Below are 25,046 nucleotides of genomic sequence, written 5' to 3'. Positions count from 1 at the left end.
CATTTTATGTTTTCATTACTACTGATTGTTTCCTGATTGCTTACTAGACCTATATGACAATCATTAAGTGCTGTACCTTATGATTCTTGACAAATGTATTTTTCTTTTATGTACACTGAGAGCATATGCACCGGAGACAAATTCCTTGTGTGTCCAATCACACTTGGCCAATGAAGATTCTATTCTATTCTATTCTGCTTCTTTTCAGACTCCACCCCTTTCTGGGTCAACCCATTCTGGGCCAACCCATTCTGGGCATGGGGGTTACACTATCTTTCTGTCCATAATTTAAACTCATTCTAGCAAGTCCTATCGTCTGCTGCCCACAGAAACAACGACTTCTCCTCCAATCGACTGCCTGTCAACTACTTAATACTTTCAAATACTTCATTTTGTTTCTAGAAATCAAAAGAAGGAATACTTTCCTGAAACAAGGAACTTGACCCTACTTCTAAAACATGTTTTTAAAACAGCCCAACGGGGAGAATGATCCCGTTTTTCTACCTTCCCTAACCAGCCACATAGGAAACAACAGGACTTTATGGTTTTTGGACCTAATGGGATTTCTAACGGAAAAGCGGACCCGATTAGCAACCCCCTCTCGGCACACACCAATAATTAGCAACCCACTCTTGGGAACTGGTGGGAACCTGCTGGATCCCGCCTCTGGGGGGTGGGCGCACAGCCTCTCCAATACTGCCCTAAAGACTATCGGGAGGCAGGCAGGCTACTCCGGCTCAACTACCACACCCTCCCTCCGCACCCAACCCAACGGGGGCGAAACGTCCTCCTCCCCCTCCGATCTCGGGTTTCTTCCTGCTGGGACAAGCCAGCCCCCCCGAAGGCGGAGCAGGTTGGAGGCGGTGCGCAGGGGCCGGCCGGGTGGAGCCGCAGCTGGCGCGGGGACTCCCCGGGCAGACGCTGCAGGCGCACCAATCGCTGGCTCGGAGGCGGCGGCGGCGGCGGCGGCGGCGGCTGCACCTGGACGGACTGTCAATGACCTGCCAGGTATGCAGCGCTCACCCCCCCCCTCCCCTCCCCGGGCCCGCGGGAAAGCGAGGCTGGCCGCGGGCTGCCCTTGGAGTCGTGGGAAAGCGCTTGCAAGGACTCGCACCCTTTCTCCCATCCCCTTCCTAGCACAACTTGCCCCTCCTCCCCCGGGGGTCTCCGCTGGGCCTATAGCTTGCAAGCCAGGCCCACGGATCTGGGACTCCTGAGACCCCTAATTTGAGAGGGGGGGGCGCACAGGCAGCATTGGGGGGGGGGGGGGCTGGTAGTCCACGCGCGCCTCGGTCCAGCTTAGGTTTCGCAGGTTGCAGGCCAGCATCTAAGGCCCCTTCCACACATGCAGAGTAATGCACTTTCTATCCGCTTTCAGTGCGCTTCAGAGCTGGATTTTACTGCGCAGAGTGGCAAAATCCACTTTCAAGCAATTGTGAAAGTGGATTGCATGTGCATGATTCTGCATGTGCGGAAGGGGCCTTAATTTAACCGTGTGGGGGATCTCAAAGCTGCCTGCTGAGCCCTGCCTGCAATCTATACGGAATAGATTTGCAAGGATCCCCCCCCGTGTTCGTTTTGAAAATAAAGCCGAAGACCTGGAAACTTGTGGGGTTGAATAACCTTTTCGGTTATGTGCGCTGGTGGGAAGGAAGAATGACTCAGCAAGTTTACAAAGGAAAGTCAGTTGGTAAATACGTTCTTTCATTAATGGGTATACAGTTAGGAGACAAAATGATGTAAAATGGTTATTCTGAGATGTTTGGCGCATAATCCGTTCTTGTTTCAAAGGCAAACTTGGCTGTTAGCTGGGAATGGCATTGCTGGGAATCAGCTGGGAATAGCTGGGAATGGCATTGCTGGGAATCAGCTAGTTCTTGCTTCTGCTGCTTCCGCTGCATAACTTTGGTCTAGCTTGCAGAACTTATTTAACAGGTGTCACTTAAACATGGAAACACAGAGCTGGAAGTGACCTCAAAAGTCATCTAGCCTCACCCAGAGGTGGGATCCAGCAGGTTCCCACCAGTCCCCAAGAGTGGGTTACTAATTATTTGTGTGTGCCGAGAGGGGGTTGCTAATTGGGTCTGCTTTTCCGTTACAAATTCCATTAGGTCCAAAAATCATAAAGTCCTGTTGTTTCCTCTGTGGCTGGTTAGCGAAGGTAGAAAACGGGATAATTCTCCCTGTTGGGCTGTTTTAAAAACATGTTTTAGAAATACGGTAAAGTTCCTGGTTTAAGGAAAGTATCCTTCTTTTGATTTCTAGATACAAAATTATTTGAAAGTATTAAGTATTTGACAGGCAGTCAATTAGAGGAGAAGTAGTTGTTTCTGTTGGCAGTAGACGATAGGACTTGCTATGATGAGTTTAAATTATGGACAGAAAGATACCAGCTGGAAATTAGGAACATTTTTTTTACAGTAAGAGTTTTTTACAGTAACAGAGAAATTATTTGGGTGCTGTGTGGTTTCCGGGCTGTATGGCCGTGTTCTAGCAGCATTCTCTCCTGACGTTTCGCCTGCATCTGTGGCTGGCATCTTCAGATGCAGGCGAAACGTCAGGAGAGAATGCTGCTAGAACACGGCCATACAGCCCGGAAACCACACAGCACCCAAGTGATTCCGGCCGTGAAAGCCTTCGACAATACAGAGAAATTATTATTGCCCCGCCCCCGGAATGCCCGGCCACGCCCCCGTCGTGCCCCACCCAGCCCCATTGGCGCTACGCCACTGTTTGAATCCCACCACCATGGGAACCTGTTACTAAAATGTTTGGATCCCACCACTGGCCTCACCCCCTGAAAGACACGGGAAATCCCCTGAAAGACAGGGCAGCTATTTCTGAATGGTTCACCCCTATAGACCCAGAGATGATGCACCTCTTATGCCAGTGGGGCAGAAGAAAACCATCACTGACCAGTTTTAGGGCAGAGATCTTTGGAGAAAAAAAGCAAGTGTGTAGTCCAGAAAACATATAGGCAGGTACTGTGGCGCCTGCAGGCACCATGTCAGGAATTACCCTGCGGTTAAAATGCTGAATTTTATTCTTTGTTTGATGGACTCTTTAAAAATAGGTGGAAGTGCTGTATTTTGCAAGAAGTGCTGATTTAGCTGGAGTGCGCAGTGAGACCATTTCTGTGCCTCAGCAGATAACATCGCTGCAGCTGTGGGATGAAATTGTGAAGAGACATTCAAGGTGTGTGTTTTGCCTAAGGCTTGGCTCAGATTTAATGGGTAACTGTAAGTTGCCACTGCATAAGCAAAAATGGAAGATCCTAAGGCCGTGGTGGCGAACCTTTGGCACTCCAGATGTTATGGACTACAATTCCCATCAGCCCCTTCCAGCATGGCAGGGGCTGAAGGGAATTGTAGTCCATAACATCTGGAGTGCCAAAGGTTCACCACCACTGTCCTAAGGTTTACATCTTCTGCTCTTCCCTTTCTTTTTCCTGCTGCCCATATTGGGGGTGGGGGTGGGGGGGCAGAAAACTCAGATTTTGCACCAGGCTACATTTTCCCTAGATATGCCTCTGTGGGGGATATAAGGATATACTAAAGAGAGCTGTAGGTGAACAAAAATTGAAGGAAAGAAATGACATGAAAATTAGAGCTAAAGAGTGGTTTCTATTATACCATCAGCTTAAAGAAAAATATAAGCAAGATGTGAAAGGAGGTTTTGAAATGAAAAAAAATGTGAACTTTGGGATGCCCTATGCAAGGATGAAAAATTTGGGATTAAAAGGATATATAAAGTATTATTGTTAAGAGAAACATAAACTGAGAGAGTAAAGGAATGTATGGCCCCTTCCGCACACGCAAAATGATGCGTTTTCAAACCACTTTCACAACTGTTTGCAAGTGGATTTTGCTATTCCGCACAGGTTCAAAGAGCACTGAAAGCAGTTTGAAAGTGCATTATTCTGCATGTGCGGAATGAGCCCATGTTAACATGAGAGGTTGATTCAGAAATTGAGTTGTAAGTTTGGGATAGAATTTGGGGGGAAAATGAAATGTACATGTAATGCCAACCTTAAAAAAAATTCTACCCTGTAAAACTTGCTAAAATTTATTCTAAAGTTTCCAACATAGGCTGGAGATGTAAGCATACTGTGTTTCCCCGAATATAAGACAGTGTCTTATATTAATTTTTGCTCCCCAAGATGCACCATGTCTTATTTTCAGGGGATGTCTTATTTTTCAGGTGTTCTGTTCGACAGGCATGCTTCCAAACAAAAACTTTGCTACGTCTTACTTTCGGGGGACGCTTTATATTTAGCACTTCAGCAAAACCTCTACTACGTCTTATTCTCAGGGGTTGTCTTATTTTCGGGGAAACGGTATCATATATGGTAGAGCTGTAAAAAGGCTAAAAAGTTTTGGAATGGTGTCTGTGTTAAAAAATATTTTGGGTTATGATTTTGAGATAAAAAATAGATGTTTAAGTTAAATATATTAAATACCTCTATTAGAAAGGAAAATTAAAATTAACATATATGATCTCAGCGACAAGAGTTTTGATAGCCAGATATTGGAAATCGGAAGACATGCCAATATTAGAAGATTGGGTGGATAAATTGTAGGAGTACGCGGCCATGGACAAACTATCGACAATAGTAAAGAATATATGTTTGGAGAACGGTCTAAGAGGCTGGAATCCCCTGGTGAAATATACCAGCAATAGAAAAGAACTTCTGCGTCTGTCAACGTATCTTACGCACTGAGATGAGGAATGTATATACTATGCAAAACATCTAGCCCGTAGTAAATGGGAATGAACTAACTTGGTATGAGTTAAACTTAAAAAAGATATGGAATTGAGAATTTGTAATGTAAGTTGGTGAAAGTGATAGAAAGTTAAATATGGTTAGTGGGAAGTGAAATATGTATGTGGTTTTTTTTCTTTTCAGTTACTTTGGTTTTTTTATATGAACTTTAAAGCTTTGTATGTGTTATATTTCAATGAAAGTTTATCATTTATTTAAAGCCCAGATAAAAGTACATTCTTTGCCTTTTGTCATAAACTAATGGCAGGTTAAGTAGCTTCATGATAGAGAGCCAGCATGGCGTAGTGGTTAAGAGCAGATGGACTCTGAACTGGAGGAGGGTGTTTGATTCCCCACTCTGTTCATTTCCCAGCTGCTGTCAATCTAATAGAAGTGCTAATAAAAATGAGCTCTTCTGTTCCCTCAGAACATTTCCTCTAGGGAAATGTGTGACAAAAAAGGTTTTAAAAATCACAGTTGAGGAGATGGCAGAATTAAAGGAATTAAGAAGAAGAGAAGAAGAGGAGTTTGGATTTATATCCCCCCTTTCTCTCCTGCAGGAGACTCAAAGGGGCTTACAATCTCCTTGCCCTTCCCCCCTCACAACAAACACCCTGTGAGGTAGGTGGGGCTGAGAGAGCTCCGAGAAGCTGTGACTAGCCCAACGTCACCCAGCTGGCGTGTGTGGGAGTGCCCAGGTTAATCTGAATTCCCCAGATAAGCCTCCAGAGCTCAGGCGGCAGAGCTGGGAATCAAACCCGGTTCCTCCAGATTAAATACACGAGCTCTTAACCTCCTACGCCAATGCTGCTCCTCCTCTTAACCTCCTACGCCACTGCTGCTCCTGCATGTAGTTTCCTTGAAAACATTTGTTAGGCTCAAGAGCTGACTTGCGGTATTATATCTAGCATTAGCTAGCTTGAGTTGGTTGACGTTGGGCCTGTAATACCCTCGCGAAAGGGCGTGAGCACAGGAAACATTATCTTTATCCTGGTTTTTGTTCCTGCAGCCTGGTTGCCCTACGAGATCAGGTGGTCTTGGCTGTCCGCCAGGAATACGTACTCCTTGGGGATCAGCTGCTAGACCTGCACACGGGTGACGAGATTGCCATTATTCCACCCATCAGTGGTGGTTAACGCTGGGAGGACCTTTTCAGGTGTGTGGAGTTGCATTTCCTAAATGGCGATTGTGTAGACAACAATAGTCTCTAATTGTTCCCTGGTGCGGTGCAGAACTTCCCAGATTCTGCACACAACTGAACCACCACTGGGAGAGTTCCCCTTCAGAGGGGCCCAGAGGTGGGATCCAGCAGGTTCTCACGGGTTCCCGAGAGTAGGTTACTAATGATTTGTGTGTGCCGAGAGGGGGTTACTAATGGGTGATTTTGCCACGTGATTTTGGCCTTAGTTACTCCCCTCCTCTCAGCAGTAGCACGCAGAACTGGAAGCAGTCTAGCAGGAGGTGCACCGGCGTGCGTGGCAGCCTGCGCCTGCGTGCATTTGTTTCCCGCCCAAGGACTGGCGCAGCGGCTGCGTCCTTGCCACAGCCCCGCCCAGGAATGCCCCCCCCTGGACTACCCAGCCACGCCCCGTCATTCCCCGCCCAGCCCCATTGGTGCTACGCCACAGTTTGAATCCCACCACCATGGGAACCTGTTACTAAAATTTTTGGATCCCACCACTGGAGGGGCCCCTTATCTACACGGGACCGATGTGGCGACCACGTGGCTGGGCTCTTGTGGAGCTTACAGGAAATGTTGGTTGATCGAAATATTGAAGAATGTGAACAGCTACGGCTGTTAAAGTTCCAGACATGCAAGAGAGAAATCAGGGGTATTGAATGGGTTTGCACTGCAGGCAAAACCGCGTAATCCCTCCCAACCACCAAAAAGAGTTGTGTTGAGAAGCGTGTTGTGAGGCATGCTTCTTTGGTAAACCTCAGCTGCTCAGAAATGACTTTGTAACAGTGATTCCGCTAACCAGAACAGTAATTCAACTCTGTCATTATTTTCTTCTACAGATATCATGAATGGAATTGGGGATGAACCCAAGGACTTCATTAAATTGAGTGAAGGCAAGCTCTCAGCCGATGAAGTGTCCGCCCTGGTGGTTTCTCCTTGCTGTGGGGCTGTGTCCCTGTTCATAGGTGGGCTCAAGTGCATATTGTTAAGTAAGAGAGTTGCCTGGTAGACCATTTCAAGACAGGATATCATGCGTAGAATGATCTTTGGCAGCTAAATAAATGGGTGGACAGAAGGATGATGAGACATTCTTTCAGAGGATGAGACTTTCATTCATGCAGCACAACTCTGAATCCAAGAGGCTCAGAGTATGTTCTTCAAAGTCACCATAGCTCATATGGCAATGCATGTTTAGTTTAGTTTATTCAATGTATATCTCGCCCTCCCCTGAAGGGCTCAGGGCGGCGCACAACAATAGTATAAGTAACAATATCAATATCAGCAATATCAATACTAGCAAACATCAATAAGCATCATAATATACAAAAAATTCATAGATATGGGGAATAAAGTCAGCAAAATAACAAATCACAATATCGTACATTACAAAGTATACCATCACACAAAAATTATCAGTAACATGACACATTAGCATATAACAGTGATGGCGAACCTTTTCGAGACCGAGTGCCCAACCTGCAACCCAAAACCCACTTATTTATCGCAAAGTGCCAACATGGCAATTTAACCTGAATACTGAGGTTTTAGTTTAGAAAAAACGGTTGGCTCCGAGGCGTGCGTTAGTCGGGAGTAAGCTTGGTGGTAGTCGGTGACTTTGCTTTGAAGCAACTGTGCAACTCTTCGAACGGGTGAATCACGACCCTAGGAAGGTTTACTCAGAAGCAAGCCCCATTACCAGCAACCGAGCTTACTCCCAGGCAAAGGATCACGCTTTCGTTCTTCCCATGAAAATCAGTAGGGTTTAACAGCGCTTAACAGGGTTACCTACACTGCTTCACCAAAACTAAGGTTTAATGCTAATAATCTCCCTGAAATAATTACACTATTATCACATGACAAACTCTATGCACGTGTGCCCATAGAGAAGGCTCTGAGTGCCACCTCTGGAACCCGTGCCATAGGTTCGCCACCACTGGCATATACTGTAACAGTATCCGCAAAATAACAACAATCATGACATATACATAGCTAAATACCAATGGATATCAATAACTAGTACACAATGACATGTTGTGATAGTTATCTTTGCCAAGCAATGATTCCCCCTAATCCACTTCCTAACATAACTTTCCTGCATGCATGTATATGTTACAACATTTTTGCCGAAGCCTGTTGCATCATAGTCTGTGGTGTTGTCGGCATGTGTAGGCCACTAGAAACCTCACCACGATCACACACTCAGGCCACTTCTGCACAGCCATGCTGGGGATCATGTACGCCGACCCAACCCCCCTGGGACCGTTTGCACGAACGGTCCCAGTAACGACAGGGAAGACTGCGCTGCGCCGTCACCCGATCGACTTACCTTCCCTGCGACCTTCCGGCGCGTTGCCGAGGCCAGGGGACACGCCCCCTGCCCTGCGCGACTGCTCCGGAGTCGCAGGGCAGGGGGGCGTGTCCCCCGACCTCGACGACACGCTGGAAAGTCACAGGGAAGGTAAGTCAATCGGGAAAGGGGGGGGGGATGGCGCGAGGTGGGAAAATGGCGGCTTTGCACCGCTGGAGGGGAGCGAGGGCGGCGCGGCTGTGAAGCTGTAAACGGCCCGTGCGGAAAGGGGCTCAGTTTTTGTGTGTGGCTACAGTGGTATGCTCTGCTGTGTGTGACTGCTGTTCAGACCTGCCCACAACCTTATTCGGAAGATCTGTTTCCTTGTGTGTGCTGTGAGCTCCAGCCCATGCGCTTTTGCTGCTAGTTTTGGATCATATCATCTTCATGTCTGGGATCTGGAATAGTGTCATGGGAATGTCCTTGAAAGGTAGCCCATGCCAAATCAGCACCAACTCCCAACAAATCTAGATAAGTACAGGATTACCTGACCAAGGACGGGAGAAATTGCTTTACCGCTTACTCTACTGTCAACTCAAATTCCTGGCAAGTTCTTGGTCATAATTAGCCGTAGTTGATGCACATAACTATCAAAGCTGTTGTTCCAGAGGTGGAGGGCTAGCTGGTCCTTTAGAACATAAGAACTAGCCTGCTGGATCAGACCAGAGTCCATCTAGTCCGGCACTCTGCTACTCGCAGTGGCCCACCAGGTGCCTTTGGGAGCTCACGTGCAGGAGGTGAAAGCAACTGCTGCTCCTGAGCACCTGGTCTGCTAAGGCATTTGCAATCTGAGTACCTGGTCTGCTAAGGTATTTGCAATCTGAGATCAAGGAGGATCAAGATTGGTAGCCATAGATCGACTTCTCCTCCATAAATCTGCCCAAGCCCCTCATAAAGCTATCCAGGTGAGTGGCCATCACCACCTCCTGTGGCAGCACATTCCAAACACCAATCACACGTTGTGTGAAGAAGTGTTTCCTTTTATTAGTCCTAATTCCCCCCCCCCCCCCCAGCATTTTCAATGAATGAAGTATCAGTTAAAATAACGTGTTCTTCTATTTTAGGCACTACCAGGAATAACTTTGATGGGAAAAAGGTCAAGCACTTAGAATATGAAGCATACGCACCCATGGCTGAAGTGGAAATCAAGAAAATATGCACAAATATAAGATTAAAATGGCCCTCGGTTAGACATATAGCAATACACCACAGACTTGGGTACGTATGGCCATTGCATACACATCTCCTGAGCCGTTAAAAAAAGCAATAGCATATATATCTGTGTGTGTCTGTTTGATCTTTTAAATGTGTGGGTCTCTACCGATGGGGCAAGGGGGCACTTCTAACTTTCCTCAGACAAGTTGCTCGGGAGCCTGAACGTTCCTGGCTGTGGTACTGTTGCCCAGCTCAGAGTTTAATTTATCGTTATAACAGGAAGAGGAAGAGGAGTTTGGATTTATATCCCCCCTTTCTCTCCTGTAGGAGACTCAAGGACTCACAATCTCCTTGCCCTTCCCCCCTCACAACAAACACCCTGTGAGGTAGGTGGGGCCGAGAGAGCTCCGAGAAGCTGTGACTAGCCCAAGGTCACCCAGCTGGCGTGTGTGGGAGTGCCCAGGCTAATCTGAATTCCCCAGATAAGCCTCCACAACTCAAGCGGCAGAGCGGGGAATCAAACCCGGTTCCTCCAGATTAGAATGCACCTGCTCTTAACCATTATGCCACTGCTGCTCCAGGTGGTGGTTGTTGCAAATTATCCGCTTTTCTTAATTTGTTTTTGTGTCGAGTCCTACCTTGTAAAGTACAACTGTGAGGTGCGCAGTTCCTGGCTAATTTAAGATTCCTAGAACATGTCCTGCCTGTTTTTGTATGTCTGTGTAGCCTTTAGCCAAAAGGTCTTGGCTTTTTATTTAGACGTCTGAAGATTAAGCTAACGTAGCTAAAAGCAACCAACAAATGTCTCTTTTCACTGTCTGCAGTACGGTTCCCATTAGCGAAGCGAGCGTGATTGTAGCAATCTCGACTCCTCACAGAACGGAATCCCTGGAGGCTGTTCAGTACTGCATCAATACTTTAAAAACAACAGTACCTATCTGGAAAAAGGTACGTGTTTTGCAATATCTCTATTTTCTGAAATGGTACCGTAAGGGCCATGTACATCGTCCATGCTACATAGGGACAGCTACTATGTTTCCTCGAAAATAAGACAATGTCTTATATTAATTTTTGCTGCCAAAGATGCGCTATGTCTTATTTTCAGTGGATGTCTTATTTTTCTGTGTTCTGTTCGTCGGGCATGCTTCCAAACAAAAACTTTGCTACGTCTTACTTTCGGGGGATGCCTTATATTTCGCACTTCAGCAAAACCTCTACGACGTCTTATTTTCAGGTGATGTTTTATACTCGGGGAAACAGGGTAGTCAGAGGGGGCAACAAATTGCCTGTTTGCCAAGGGTGTACTAGCTAATAATGATCCATTAAAAAATAAAATAGGAAACCTTTCCACAAGATGAAAAATATACATGCTTTGTTGTCTGTTCTCGTAAATGTATGTCCACATAGTGAGAGGAGGAGGAGAAGAAGAAGAAGAAGAGGAGGAGGAGGAGGAGGAGTTTGGATTTATATCCCCCTTTCTCTCCTGTAGGAAACTCGAAGGGGCTTACAGTCTCCTTGCCCTTCCCCCCTCACAACAAACACCCTGTGAGGTGGGTGGGGCTGAGAGTCCGTAGAGCTGAGACTAGCCCAAGGTCACCCAGCTGGCGTGTGAGGGAGTGCACAGGCTAAACTGAATTCCCCAGATAAGCCTCCACAGCTCAAGTGGCAGAGCAGGGAATCAAACCCGGTTCCTCCAGATTAAAATGCACCTGCTCTTAACCAGTATGCCACTGCTCAATGAACATCCATTCTCAATGAAAAGGTTTCATATAATGCTATAAATTTGTATCCGTTTACAAAAAAAAAAGCCCATGTTGTTGTGTTATTTGGGGTTTTGGGACTTGGATCCAAAGTATCTTTTCCATTGACAGGCATTTCTGATTCTGGAAGATGGGGAGGGTGATTTTCCCTAGTCCTCATTGCGGCCCCCACACTTTGACCCCTCTGGGGATTTCAGTGGGCACAATTTGGGGAGGAACAGCAGACTGCTGTGGAAGGAAGGACAATTGGTTCCCCCAAAGACCCACATTTAGTTGTTTAGCTGTACCCATGGGCTGTCGGAGCATGTTTGAGTGCATGTTCTAACAGGCAGTTAATTAAAACCAGATACCACTGGTTGCGGTATCTGACAAAAGGATTTCTCATTTACATCCAGGTAATAAAGTGCACATCCATGTAATCCACTTGACAATAATTCTCTTTGATACTCTTTGGTTTCAGGAGGTCTATGAAGATGAATATTCCTGGAAAGAAAACAAGGAGTGCTTTTGGGCTAAGACAGTCAAATAAAGTTCCTCCAACGCGGAAGATAATTTGGCATATTTGCAGGAAATCTCACGAACAAATGCACAAAGTATTTCAAAGCAACTTTCTGTGTTAAGGCTTCAGTTCAGATGGGTACCCAGTGGATTTTTCCCACTTTTGTCATAATCCACTGGCATTTGTCAGAATACGAGTCTGACGAATGGTATTCTTCTGCACATTTTGACGCCTGCGTTCTGTACTGAGTCAATGAATATGCTGTGGGTTGTTGCATGAAGTTTGCAGGATTTTTTATGCATTCCTTTTCTGGTTTTGCATTAAGCATTTTGCATTCTCAGAGCGTTTGCAATCCTGAGCTATGTTAGCCCTTTAGTACAAAAGCATTTTCTAACAAATCCTCATCTTCGTTATGAACACTACCAATCCCATATGTGAATGTTCGCACATACCTTTTTACCACACTGTGTGAGCAGTGCCTTGGGCTTTCCCATGTACTTATATAGATAATTATACCATGTAAATTGGGCAATTGAAGGTATGACTAGCAGGAATCCCACAATGGCAGCAGCCTACCTATCTAAATTAGAATAGTTGCCAGCTATGCATTTTCTACCTCAGGTGCTAAAGTTCTGTTCTAGCAATTGCATAAGAAAATAATACATAAAGCCACTAATACCCAAAATTCTCTCAACAAGATTGAGAAATATTTATGCTTTGATTCTGGAAAAGTTAGAATTTACAATAGAGCGGTGTAAATAGGGTAAGGGGAAATAAAGGCAATATAAAAGTAGGCTTAGGCCCCTTCCGTACATCCATGATGTAGTCCATAACATCTGGAGGGCCGCGAGTTTGACACCTGTGATCTATACTGAAAACCTAAGCTGGCACCTCATTGGAGTTCAAAATGGTTCATACAAGAGACCAATCAGCTGGTCAGAAATTCTGACTAGAGCGTCTCTAGTAATCAACACCGTTTGAAATACCAGGCGCATCCATACTGCCAGGTGTATCCAATTAGGAGTCAGCAGTGTAATCTTGGAGAAAAGAGCACCAGCGCAGTGATTCCAAATTGAGCTCAGGAACGCGGGGCACAGAGCAAAACGCTTTGCGCGCTAACCGGTGCTTTCGACCAACGTTGTCTCCTTCAGTGCATCAACGATCCATAATTAAGTTGTTTGCATTTGCAGTCATAAACAAGCTGTTTGCACTTGTAGAAAGTTATTATCTAGCCAACCAGCTAAAGGAAATTATTCTATATCACTAATATATGGAACTCGCTTACTTAGCTTTCAGCCTGGAAGGGAACAGGCAGGCTGCTTCTCCAGTCTGCTGTTTGTTAAAGTAAGTGTGTGGGGGGGGGGGGAGGCCACAGGGGGCCATCACAGGGGGCGGGGGTGATTTTCTGCCCCCAGGCGTGCGCCTGGTGCGACGCGCCCCCTGTGGCCCTCTGGTAGCTTTGCCTCTGACCTGAAGCTACTAAAACCCATCCGCTAGGATTGTGGCCCAAGACTTACTATGCCTACTTAGCAAGGAGCATTAGGCTACTGTGAAACAGAAGATAAGCTGAACAATCACATCTGATTTAATAATATGATAATAAAGGCACTAAAGACGAAGGCAACAGATGTAGAACGTGTACCTTTTTCTTGTTACATTTTGTGAAGCTGAATAAAGTAATGAACAACAGAACAATCAGCAATAATTGGAAGATTATAAAAAGAGAGAGTAAGGAGTTAACACTGATTTTTATTTTTAAGTCTCATTGCTTTTAAGACCAGGACCATAAGTAACAGTCCAAGAGAGTCTGGGACAGAAAAATCAAGTTGAGCACAGGGAGGTGTACCATAGCAAGGATAAACTGAGTATCAGAGATACACATCTAAACTAGTTGCTGGTCCTTCCAAAAAGAGTAAAAAAAGCTCTAGAAGGGGTCAACTCACTACTCTTTAACAGACCAGGTGATCAGGAGCAACAGCCGCAGAAGGCCATTGCTTTCACATCCTGCACGTGAGCTCCCAATGGCATCTCGTGGGCCACTGCAAGTAGCAGAGAGCTGGACTAGATGGACTCTGGTCTGATCCAGCTGGCTTGTTCTTATGTTCTTATGTCATAACTCACCTACCCATGCTGTATTGTTATCCTTACATCAATGACCAGCTGCTAAAGAGGGAATTCACATGAAATCAGACACCAGTGGCCAACCTCAAGGGGGCAGCTGTGGAAAACAGGAGGTTTGGGAAGTAGCCTTGTAATTGTCCTCCATCCTTTAAAAGATCAGTTGATTTGTGGACCACTGCACATAAGCCGAAATGGTTTAAAAGCAAAAGGCAAAGTGTGGAGACGCCTACCAGTGTCAACTAGGGACTGAGACTTCAGATTTTTCGTTGAGTCTTTAGCTAAGGGGATGGCCTGGTGAATTTGACAGGTGACTTCTCCATGCTTTGCTTTCAAACTATTCTTTTCAACTTCTTGGGAAGTTTATTGTTGAATATTAAGTGTTCCCATGTACACTGGGAGCCAGATGAAGCCTTTAAAAAGGGAAGAAGAGAAAGCAGTACAGCCATGTGGTTTGAATATTGCACATTAACAGTCTAACAAAGGCTAAAATGGGATTCAGATAGGAGGAACATATTTTGAACCATCAACAAGCACTCATGAACAAATGTAAATTGGTTGTACAATTCAATAATTATTCGAGAATAGAAACATGTTTAAGTAGGCCTCATATGCACAAATGTTATAACCAGAGGTGGGATCCAGCAGGTTCTCACCAGTTCCCGAGAGTGGGTTACTAATGATTTGTGTGTGCCGAGAGGGGGTTACTAATTGGGTCCGCTTTTCCATCTCCACGCCCTCGCCTCCCCGAGAGGCATCCTGCCTTTGAACGTGAAGGCTCCATATAGCAACTGCGACTAATAATGTAACTCCCTGAACTGGGTTAATCCCTTTCAGGTACTGCACTTCATTGATTCTCAGCCTTTCATGCCTTTTATCTCACCAGTCTCTATCAAAGAACCTGTGTGTTTCACCATTGCTGTGTTCAGATTTGTGAGTTGGGGCATTTTCTATAATGTGATGATGATTTAGAAATGATCTGGTGCAAAAAAAATTTGGGGGTCGTGGTGGGGTGGCTGCCCATGGGGGGGGGGGGCATCCAACTCAGGTTTTGCCCAGGGCTCAGGTTTGCCTAGGTACATCTCTGCCCCCTTTGCTGAGGGGGGGCTGGCGAGGGAACCTCTTACTAAAATTTTTGGATCCCACCACTGGTTATAACATAATTGTTATTAACCCAAGGCTTTGTTCTTTTCCCCAGGTCTGTTTACATAACTGAATACTATCTTTACATACCAGCATCAATAGTATTAACCTCTGAATCAACAGATTAATTACTACCATGGAATAGAACTCAGTGTTTGGAAACTCATATTAAGCCTAGTTTCTAAATTGTGGGCTCACAGATTTCACACTAAAAACTTTTTTTTACTCAAAATAAACTGCATAGACCTTTGCAACCGCGAACAAAGATCTATTTTTGAATGCATATGAGGAAAAAGTGTCACTTGCAGTATCCCAAAGGCACCTGCTTCCAATTTGCATGCTCTGCTTGCCTAGTTGTCCAATATATATAAGCACGATAATTTTGTATCTTGGTATCATAAGATCTTTCACTCGAGCCTTAATTACCTGAGAGAAAAGAAGAGAATCCACATGTTTGCACAAACTGGTACGGCAAAATTAAAGGTACACAAGCAAACTACTGATCCGGTGTAGAGCTGTGTTAAGGATTGAATCAGTTTACTGTAGCGATAACAGTCTAACCCATCTAGTGGTGGGATCCAAAAATTTTAGTAACAGGTTCTCATGGTGGTGGGATGCAAACTGTGGCGTAGCGCCAATGGGACTGGGCGGGGCGCGACAGGGGTGTGGCCGAGCATTCCGGGGGTGGGGCATTCCTGGGGCGGGGCTGTGGCAAAGACGCAGCTGCTGCGCCGGTTCTTGGGCGGGAAACGAATGCATGCAGGCACAGGCTGCCACGCACGCCGGTGCACCTCCTGCTAGACTGCTTCAAGTTCTGCACGCTACTGCTGAGAGGAGGGGCGTCACGAAGGCAAAAACCACGTGGCAAAATCACCCATTAGTAACCCCCTCTCGGCACACACAAATAATTAGTAACCTACTCTTGGGAACCTGTGAGAACCTGCTGGATCCCACCTCTGAACCCATCCACACAACACATCAGTGCTACAACGCACTGCAAATAATTCAGCAAACTTTGGCTCAGCATCTTAACTTTAGAAGGCATTAGGCTCAAGACACAAGTGATATATCAAGCTCACGTATCTTCTTTTTGTTTCCATAATTAGCACTATTTTTTAAAAGCAGTTCGATCTTAATAAGAAAACAGCTGTCATGTAGAAGTCACTTAATCTAACGTTTAGCACTGTAAACTCAGGGAAACATACAGAGCTGGAAGAGACCCAAGGATCATAGTCCAACCCGCCTCACAACAGTGGAAATCCTCACAGTGACCCTCACTATGCCCAAGACAAAAAACTTCCAGAATCCCTGGGCCAGTCTGGCCTGAAGGAAAACTCCTTCCTGATCCCAAAACGGCAATTGCCATTATGCAGGGTCTACAAGAAAAGGCTACAAAAGCCAAGCACTGGCTTATCTCTTCCTGCCCTCCCTCTCAGGGTCTGCCCAAATTCATCGTCATAGGACTTTTATGCATGTGTAGTCTCCTTCACATATATTGCCTCAGTTCCGCACATGTTTACTTCTCTTCAGAAGTCACCCCTTCCCCTCAGATCAGAAAATCTGTGGTTTCCAAAAGCTGCTAAAGTGCAATTTTTTTCTCCCTTTACAGGGGAAATGAAGGAGATGTGTTAAGCTTTCTTTGGGTTTTCTCTCTCCTCCCCCCTCCCCCCACGCATACCACAGTAGTTCCTCCCTCTCTAACATGCACCATTTCTGAACAATCAAAAGGGGCTTCCTTCCCTCCCTCCTTCCCTCCCTCCCTCCTTCCTTCCTTCCCTCCCTCCTTCCTTCCCTCCCTCCCTCCCTCCCTCCTTCCTTCCCTCCCTCCCTCCCTCCCTCCTTCCTTCCTTCCTTCCCTCCCTCCCTCCCTCCCTCCTTCCCTCCCTCCTTCCTTCCCTCCCTCCCTCCCTCCTTCCCTCCCTCCCTCCTTCCTTCCTTCCCTCCCTCCCTCCTTCCTTCCCTCCCGCCTTCCTTCCCTCCCTCCCTCCCTCCCGCCTTCCTTCCCTCCCGCCTTCCTTCCCTCCCTCCCTCCCTCCCTCCCTCCTTCCTTCCTTCCTTCCCTCCCGCCTTCCTTCCTTCCCTCCCTCCCTCCCTCCCTCCCGCCTTCCTTCCCTCCCGCCTTCCTTCCCTCCCTCCCTCCCTCCCTCCCGCCTTCCTTCCCTCCCGCCTTCCTTCCCTCCCTCCCTCCTTCCCTCCCTCCCTCCCTCCCTCTTTCCTTCCCTCCCTCCCTCCCTCCCTCCCTTCCTTCCTTCCTTCCTTCCTTCCTTCCTTCCTTCCTTCCTTCCTTCCTTCCATTAACACTGAAGATCTGTCGCTGGAGCGATGGAGCCAATGAAACCCTGTGAAACTGACATGGTCTAGCAAAGTAACTAGGGGTCTGCAACCTGCAGCTCTCCAAATGTTCATGGACTACAAATCCCATCAGCACCTGCCAGCATGGTCATGCTGGCAGGGGCTGATGGGTATTGTAGTCCATGTACATCTGGAGAGCCGCAGGTTGCAGACAAAAAAAAAGTCATTGGTGTAACTCTGCTTCTCTTTTAGTTGAGAAGTCTGTTACAGCATATGGCAGTGATGGCGAACCTTTTCGAGACGGAGTGCCCAAACTGCAACCCAAAACCCACTTATTTATTGCAAAGTGCCAACATGGCCATTTAACCTGAATACTGAGGTTTTAGTTTAGAAAAACAGTTGGCTCCGAGGCACATGTTACTTGGGAGTAAGCTTGGTGAAGCAACCGTGCAGTGCTTCAAATGGGTGAATCACGACCCTAGGAGGGTTTACTCAGAAGCAAGCCACATTGCCAGCAACTGAGCTTATTCCCAGGTAAAGGATCATGCCCAGGCCAGCCTAGGGGTGTGTGTGTGGGGTATGTGTGATTTTCCGCCCCCCCACATGATGAACTCTGTGCACGCGTGCCCACAGCAAGGGCTCTGAGTGCCACCTCTGGCACTCGTGCCATAGGTTCGCCATCGCTGGCATATTGTCATAGACCAGAAACGTAACATCAACAAGCATGATTCCTAAGAGCTATTATACTTGGAATGCAAAATCAGACCTAGAGAGTATAGAAGAAAAGGTAAATTACTGGACAGGGCCTGGCATCAATCAACATTCCCTGACCTAATGCATGGACCAAATTAAGTTCTGCATCCGTCCGCCTGTCTATTCGTCTATGCATCTGTCTGTCTGTCTGTCTGTCTGTCTGTCTGTCTGTCTGTCTGTCTGTCTGTCTGTCTGTCTGTCTGTCTCCCTCTTCCTTCAGTTGTGGATTTCTACAGAGATCAATACTTTGCTTTATTAACAAATATATACCTCTGAGATGGTCTTTGTCATCTGCCTGCACAGCTCTGCTTCATATTTTTCTTCTTCAAGGTAACTTGTTACCACGTCCTTCAAGATATTATTCACAGCTGCCACCGGAAAGTATTTTGCAGGACCTGGTATACAAAAGCAGCTCACAGTATTGTTTCAGAAGGCTCTAATGTTAACAAACTAAACAACTCCAAGTACACTTGGTAGTCATCATTAAAAAGGGCGTTAAAAGTCTACTGGGAAAACTGTGGAACCAGATCGGTCACAACAAAATGTTGTTTCCTATGATGCTCTCCCTGTGTAGAAGTAGTGGTTTCTGAGGTTTCAGAAACTGCAGAGATTCTCTGATCTGAGGCGTGGGGAGTTCAAGAGAGGGGGGAACACGTGCATGACGAATAATCCAACCTGAATGGATTGAATGCTCAATATAAAGGAGACCACAAGTGAATAAATGGCCCTTCCCCTCTTATCCTCCCAGAGGTTAAGCTACAATACCCTCCGTCAAGAAGATTTGTCTTCTGGAGAGTAAAATTTTACTGGAGAGTAAAATTAATTTAGTCAGTAAAAATGAATTCATTGCTTGGCAGCTCTTAGGAGTGCTGAATCAGGTATCCTAGAATTGAGTCTGTCATGCCCCCACAGAGGCTTTTGTTATTTCCCCATTAAGCTTCAGTTTCCCCATAGTTAGTTAGTTAGTTAGTTAGTTAGTTAGTTAGTTAGTTAGTTAGTTAGTTAGTTAGTTAGTTAGTTAGTTAGTTAGTTAGTTAGTTAGTTAGTTAGTTAGTTAGTTATTTATTTATTTATTTATTTATTTATTTATTTATTTATTTATTTGAACTTATATACCGCCCAACCCCCGAAGGGCTCTGGGAGGTGAACAACATAACATTCAAATACAGATAAACATAAAATCAAATTTAAGTTAATCTCTAAATAATAGAAATTAAAATGCAGCAATTAATACATAACACAACAATGCAAGCAATATCCCTCTTAAATCCTCCCGAGAGGAGAAAAGAAAGGGTGGGTCCAACAGATGGTAATGGACCCTAATTCCATAAAAATGGAAAAAGCGGGGGGGGGGGGAATTGCCGGAATTGCTGGGGTGCTGTGTAGTTTCCGGGCTGTATGGCCGTGTTCTAGCAGCATTCTCTCCTGACGTTGTAGCCATCTGGCTGGCATCTTCATCAGGAGAGAATGCTGCTAGAACACAGCCATACAGCCCGGAAACCACACAGCACCCCACTTTCACAACTGTTTGCAAGTGGATTTTGCCATTCCGCACAGCTTCAAAGAGCACTGAAAGCAGTTTGAAAGTGGATTATTCTGCCCGTGCGGAATGAGCCAAAGAGTAAGAGATCCTTACCTAACTGGTATGTGTTCTCCATCTGAACAGGAGGACGAAGAATGTCGTCATGGTGTCCCGGCTCATCCATGTAAGACACTGTACTCATGGAGCTGAAGACAATCCCAAACAATAAATAGGTTAATTGCTATTTGTCGGACACAACATGAAACTAATCAGATGCAAAGCACCACACAAAAAAACCCATGAAAGGCCTATAATGGTTTTATGTACTACACTATTTCAAAGAGACTATCATAAGCATAAGCATTTTATTGTCATTGTGCACGCACAACGAAATTTACAGCAGCATTCCTCGATGCACACAATTCCAGACTCATGCCCCACCCTCACTTTCCCCTTCCTCCACCCATCCCTACACAGCCCCAAACACATCAACACAAAGCCGTGGAGTTCAGCGTAGCCACAGCTCTAGAGTAGAAGCTGTCTCTCAGCCTCTTTGTCCTGGTTTTGATAGACCTGTATCGTCTGCCGGATGGTAACGGTTCAAAAAGAGAGTGTGCTGGATGAGACGGGCCTCTCAGAATATTTTGGGCTTTCTTTAGGCTTCGGGAATTATCGAGTTCTTCCAAGGAGGGGAGAGGGCAGCCGATAAGCCTCTGTGCAGTAGTGATCACCCTTTGGAGCGCCTTCCTATCTGCCACTGTGCAACTGGAGAACCACACACAGATGCAGTAGGTTAAGACACTCTCTATAGTACAGTGGGAAAAGGACACCTGGAGTTCTCCATTCAGTTGTTGTTTCCGTAGAAGTCTCAGATAATACAGTCTTTGCTGGGCCTTCTTAACCACCGCGGCAGTCTGTACGCCCCAGGTCAAGTCCTCTTTAATCATGACGGCCAGAAATTTAAAACTAGCCACCCGCTCTACTTGATCTCCATTTATAGTCAAGGGCTGAATTTCTGTGTCTTCCTAGGAGAAAATAGAGTTAGGCACACATTGCAAAGCACATGTAAGTCCCTTACTCTGAGTTTGTCTTCAACTTTTCGTGTAGGTCAAGGAACCATGTCTGCACAAGAGAATGGGGTCACAACTGACCCAAAAAACAACAACAGAAAACCATGAGGCTGCATTTTAACCTTCCCACCCTCCAATCCTTTAAAGTTCAGAGCCAAGCACACAGTTCTTACACGAGCCCAGCATCATAGGCCACAGAAGCAGAGGTGGGATCCAGCAGGTTCTCACAGGTTCCCAAGAGTAGGTTACTAATTATTTGTGTGTGCTGAGAGGGGGTTTACTAATTGGTGATTTTGCCACATGATTTTTGCCTTAGTTACGCCCCTCCTCTCAGCAGCAGCGCACAGAACTTGGAGCAGTCTAGCAGGAGGTGCACCGGCGTGCGTGGCAGCCTGCGCCTGCGTACATTTGTTTCCCGTCCAAGGACCGGCGCAGCGGCTGCGTCCTTGCCACAGCCCCGCCCAGGAATGCCCCGCCCCTGGAATGCCCGGCCATGCCCCCGTCGTGCCCCGCCCAGCCCCATTGGCGCTACGCCACAGTTTGAATCCCACCACCATGGGAACCTGTTACTAAAATTTTTGGATCCCACCACTGCACAGAAGGCAGAAGTTGGCTGTGAGGTTGTGTACTGCCTGAAGAAAAACGTTCTGTTCCTTTAATAATTGGCTTAATAGGATTATCTCCAAATCACCAGAACGGTTTCCTGCACATGTCCACACATTAAGCTTGTATTAAAGCAGCAGGATATTTGTCTCCAGACTTGTTGACAACCCTAGACTGTGGCAGGGAGTTAACGCCACGTGGGCCCTGATTCATCGTGACCTGCTGCCATTTAAAAATATATAACCTTGACAGATGTAAAAGAAAATGTTTTTGAAGTGGCTAAATAGAACAGTCCATAAGAACATAAGAACATAAGAATGAGCCTGCTGGATCAGACCAGAGTCCATCTAGTCCAGCACTCTGCTACTCGCAGTGGCCCACCAGGTGCCTTTGGGAGCTCACGGGCAAGATGTGAAAGCAATGACCTGCTGCTGCTGCTGCTCCTGAGCACCTGGTCTGCTAAGGCATTTGCAATCTGAGATCAAGGAGGAATAAGACTGGTAGCCATAGATCGACTTCTCCTCCATAAATCTGTCCAAGCCCTTTTTAAAGCTATCCAGGTTAGTGGCCATCACCACCTCCTGTGGCAGCATATTCCAAACACCAATCACACGTTGCGTGAAGAAGTGTTTCCTTTTATTAGTCCTAATTCTTCCCCCCAGCATTTTCAATGAATGCCCCCTGATTCTGGTATTGTGAGAAAGAGAGAAAAATTTCTCTCTGTCAACATTTTCTACCCCATGCATAATTTTATAGACTTCAATCCTATCCCCCCTCAGACGCCTCCTCTCCAAACTAAAGAGTCCCAAACGCTGCAGCCTCTCCTCATAAGGAAGGTGCTCCAATCCTTCAATCATCCTCGTTGCCCTTCTCTGCACTTTTTCTATCTCTTCGATATCCTTTTTGAGATGTGGCGACCAACAAAGCAACTGAAGAATTAGAAGGATGACAAGTTAGAAAACAGCATGTCAGGAGAAGCAAAAGGGCTACTTACTCTTTGGTTTTCCCAAGAAATTCTTTTGCCTTGATTTCATGACTCCCTAAAGACGAGATGCTGCCCCTTTTCTTCAACAAGCGCGCTGCTTTATCCCTCACGGTATCTGACATGTCTTCTAGAATTTAGGAAATACATGTTTAACTCTTGCGATTACCTGAAAACAATGTCAGACTAGATGGATCCTTAGGTGCCCACAGCAAGCCCATTTTAATATTCTGAAGTGAGAGAGTAATTTCAAGATCAGTTAGTATATATTAGCTACCCTGCTCTTCCCTGAGGAAAAAAAATCCTGACTAGGCACTTTGTGGACCCCAGGGGTTAAGAAAAACAGTTACAGTTAAAAGGTGAAGCCATCTAAAAGAAATCATAGACATGCACACACACGGAGCTTCTCCAAAAGATAAGCTCTAGCACACAGGTGTCAAACTCGCGGCCCTCCAGATGTGGTGGACTACAGTTCCCATCATCCCCTGCCAGCATCATGCTGGCAGGGGATGATGGGAACTGTAGTTCATAACATCTGGAAAGCCACGCTAGCAGCTGTAGGCACACTGAAAAAATTTAGTCAGCCTGTTTATTCATATCAACCAGTGGTGGGATCCAAAAATTTTAGTAACAGGTTCCCATGGTGGTGGGATTCAAACTGTGGCATGGCTGGGCATTCCAGGGGCAGGGCATTCCTGGGCAGGGCTGTGGCAAGGACGCAGCCGCTGTGCTGGTCCTTGGGCGGGAAACGAATGCACGCAGGCGCAGGCTGCCACGCACGCTGTTGCACCTCCTGCTAGACTGCTTCAAGTTCTGCGTGCTACTGCTGAGAGGAGGGGCGTAACTAAGGCAAAAATCATGTGGCAAAATCACCAATGAGTAACCCCCTCTCGGCACACACAAATAATTAGTAACCTACTCTCGGGAACCTGTGAGAACCTGCTGGATCCCACCTCTGATATCAACCCAAACTCACCGCGGTGTGCCTTTATTAGCGACATGAAGGCCAGTCTAGTTCAATGTTCAGTGACGGACTGGAACCAAGACCCAGGCTCAAATCCTCACTTTTCCATGAAACTCAGTGGGCTACTTGGGATGGTCCAGTCACATGTGTTCTACTGCACAGAGATAAAATGGGGGAAGGGAAAAGTCATTCACGCCACTGCGAGCTCCTTGTAAAAAGAGGATGGAATAAAAATGCACGAATAGATTAAGACTCACAGTTTCCACACTGCAAGCAAGACTCTGAACACGAGTAACATAAACACATCGAAGTAGGACCGGAACAGCAAAGAGGTACCCCAAATAGAGCAAACTGCAATGGCAAGGGTGTGTGTGTGTGTATGCGTCCAAATATAAAGAGGACTTCGGCTCATGAAAACTTGGGGTCAAGTCAAAATGGCTTCCACAAATATAACTCTTTAATAAAAACATTATTTCAGAAATAAAACTCCCATCTGAAACCCCCCACAGCTGAAATTTTCTTCAGCGGTTTGTAAAATATGCGTGCGAGGCCTCTAAATTACCTTGAAGAAGAAGAAGAAGAGTTTGGATTTATATCCCCCCTTTCTCTCCTGCAGGAGACTCAAAGGGGCTGACAATCTCCTTGCCCTTCCCCCCTCACAACAAACACCCTGTGAGGTAGGTGGGGCTGAGAGAGCTCCGAGAAGCTGTGACTAGCCCAAGGTCACCCAGCTGGCGTGTGTGGGAGTGCTCAGGCTAATCTGAATTCCCCAGAGAAGCCTCCACAGCTCAGGCAGCAGAGCGGAGAATCAAACCCGGTTCCTCCAGATTAGATACACGAGCTCTTAACCTCCTACGCCACTGCTCTTGCAACTGTGCCGGAATACAATCAAACTGGGGATCTGTTTCTGGAAGAATATTTTTATGGAAACATTTTTTCCCGTTGTGTTTGTCTAGCTTTGGCGTTGCCTTTACCTTGCTCTCCAGTATTCGGTGCTATCCTTTTCTCCTTTGTTCCCAAAAACGTACGGCACAATATACTGCTTTCTTTGGCTTAGCCAACCTCTGCAGAAGAATTCGAGAATTAACTCATTTTTCCCTACTTACTCCATCGCTGTCTGTCACACAGGTGTTAAAAGCGTGACCCTGCAGGTGGGAGGATGGGACTGGGGCGAAAAGAGAGACAAACTTACGCAGCCTTTTATTTTGCCCCTTGTCTGTTCCAGATTTCTTTGGGGGTCTATAAGGGACCCAGTCCCCAAAGACTAGTTAGGCTAGATTGCACCTCCACTCCTTTCTTCACGAGGATAGCCCCCAAAACCTTCCAGCATCAGCCCCCCCCCCCAACAGGACCAAGATCTTACCTTCCCTATCGCAGTCAGACTGTTGCTTTGTTTCCAGGGTTACAAGTCCAACCTCTCCACAGTTGTCATCCGAGGCCACAGCTTTGTCCCCGCCCCAAGAAGCTGGAAGAGGCGGTGGAGCCAGGAGTCCTTGCAGCCCCGGAGACGACCAGATGGCACAAGGGGGCGCTGTCTGCAGCTGGTCTGAAGGTTTGCCTGATGCCTCAAAGCCGAACTCCTTGGAACCAGCAGCGCCATCGCAGCTCCAATGGCACAAAGGACGGCCGGCCGGAGGCAGCAGAGGTGGGCCCCTTCCGCACATACAGAATACTGCACTTTCAATCCACTTTCACAATTGTTTGCAAGTGGATTTTGCTCTTCCGCACAGCTGCAAAGTGGATTGAAAGTGCATTATTCTGCATGTGCGGAAGGGACCGGGGGTGGCTTTGTGTCATGTGGACAAATACTTAATTAGCAGAGTTAATGCAAATAATGAGGCAGAGACCAGTTGCTTTACTGAAATGTATATAGATTACTTACTACAGGGAAGGGAA

At 46.4% G+C, this 25,046-nt stretch overlaps 3 protein-coding genes across 10 annotated transcripts; 2 read left to right on the top strand and 1 right to left on the bottom strand.

Moving 5' to 3' along the window:
* Nucleotides 1–752: 752 nt before the first annotated feature.
* MOCS2 (molybdenum cofactor synthesis 2) lies at nt 753–5,908 on the top strand. Its single transcript, XM_048501258.1, has 3 exons — nt 753–1,008; nt 3,074–3,195; nt 5,772–5,908. The coding sequence occupies exons 1-3, from the start codon at nt 997–999 to the stop codon at nt 5,896–5,898; spliced, it is 261 nt and encodes an 86-aa protein (XP_048357215.1). The 5' UTR covers nt 753–996; the 3' UTR covers nt 5,899–5,908.
* An 878-nt stretch (nt 5,909–6,786) lies between these two features.
* Nucleotides 6,787–13,327, top strand: LOC125435166 (molybdopterin synthase catalytic subunit-like). The gene is made up of 4 exons (XM_048501257.1): nt 6,787–6,907; nt 9,354–9,507; nt 10,269–10,392; nt 11,665–13,327. Exons 1-4 carry the CDS (start codon nt 6,787–6,789, stop codon nt 11,731–11,733), a joined length of 468 nt encoding a protein of 155 aa, XP_048357214.1. The 3' UTR covers nt 11,734–13,327.
* On the bottom strand, nt 13,273–24,621 carry DYNLT5 (dynein light chain Tctex-type family member 5). Of its 8 annotated transcripts, none has more exons than XM_048501256.1 (7): nt 24,514–24,621; nt 24,125–24,315; nt 23,163–23,304; nt 22,199–22,316; nt 19,646–19,737; nt 18,280–18,404; nt 13,273–14,234 (listed from the first exon to the last, which is right to left on the bottom strand). In XM_048501256.1, the coding sequence occupies exons 3-7, from the start codon at nt 23,185–23,187 to the stop codon at nt 14,154–14,156; spliced, it is 441 nt and encodes a 146-aa protein (XP_048357213.1). In that variant the 5' UTR covers nt 23,188–23,304; nt 24,125–24,315; nt 24,514–24,621; the 3' UTR covers nt 13,273–14,153. The 8 variants fall into 8 exon arrangements, with proteins under 8 accessions (XP_048357213.1, XP_048357208.1, XP_048357205.1 ...); XM_048501251.1 differs by lacking the exon at nt 13,273–14,234 and adding an exon at nt 14,857–15,390 and having other exon boundaries at nt 23,163–23,358; XM_048501248.1 differs by lacking the exon at nt 13,273–14,234 and adding an exon at nt 14,857–15,390.
* Between the last annotated feature and the right edge of the window lie 425 nt (nt 24,622–25,046).

The sequence above is a fragment of the Sphaerodactylus townsendi genome, linkage group LG06, assembly GCF_021028975.2.
Source record: "Sphaerodactylus townsendi isolate TG3544 linkage group LG06, MPM_Stown_v2.3, whole genome shotgun sequence".
In the NCBI taxonomy this organism is placed as follows: domain Eukaryota; kingdom Metazoa; phylum Chordata; class Lepidosauria; order Squamata; family Sphaerodactylidae; genus Sphaerodactylus; species Sphaerodactylus townsendi.
The sequence above is the reverse complement of the archived record's forward strand: the minus strand, read 5'-3'. Positions and strand labels throughout refer to the sequence as shown.

Excerpts from the sequence above, each read along its gene's own strand:
- MOCS2 (XM_048501258.1), top strand. Across the intron at positions 3,196-5,771 it reads ATTGTGAAGAGACATTCAAG|CCTGGTTGCCCTACGAGATC; the intron begins GTGTGTGTTTTG and ends TTGTTCCTGCAG.
- LOC125435166 (XM_048501257.1), top strand. The coding sequence starts at position 6,787 with ATGAATGGAATTGGGGATGAACCCAAGGACTTCATTAAATTGAGTGAA. Across the intron at positions 6,908-9,353 it reads GGCTGTGTCCCTGTTCATAG|GCACTACCAGGAATAACTTT; the intron begins GTGGGCTCAAGT and ends CTTCTATTTTAG. Across the intron at positions 9,508-10,268 it reads GCAATACACCACAGACTTGG|TACGGTTCCCATTAGCGAAG; the intron begins GTACGTATGGCC and ends CACTGTCTGCAG.
- DYNLT5 (XM_048501251.1), bottom strand. The coding sequence starts at position 23,187 with ATGTCGCTAATAAAGGCACACCGCG. Across the intron at positions 22,317-23,162 it reads GCTAATAAAGGCACACCGCG|AAGACATGTCAGATACCGTG; the intron begins GTGAGTTTGGGT and ends CCTAAATTCTAG. Across the intron at positions 15,391-18,279 it reads TGACAAAGACCATCTCAGAG|GTAATTAAGGCTCGAGTGAA; the intron begins GTATATATTTGT and ends CTTTTCTCTCAG.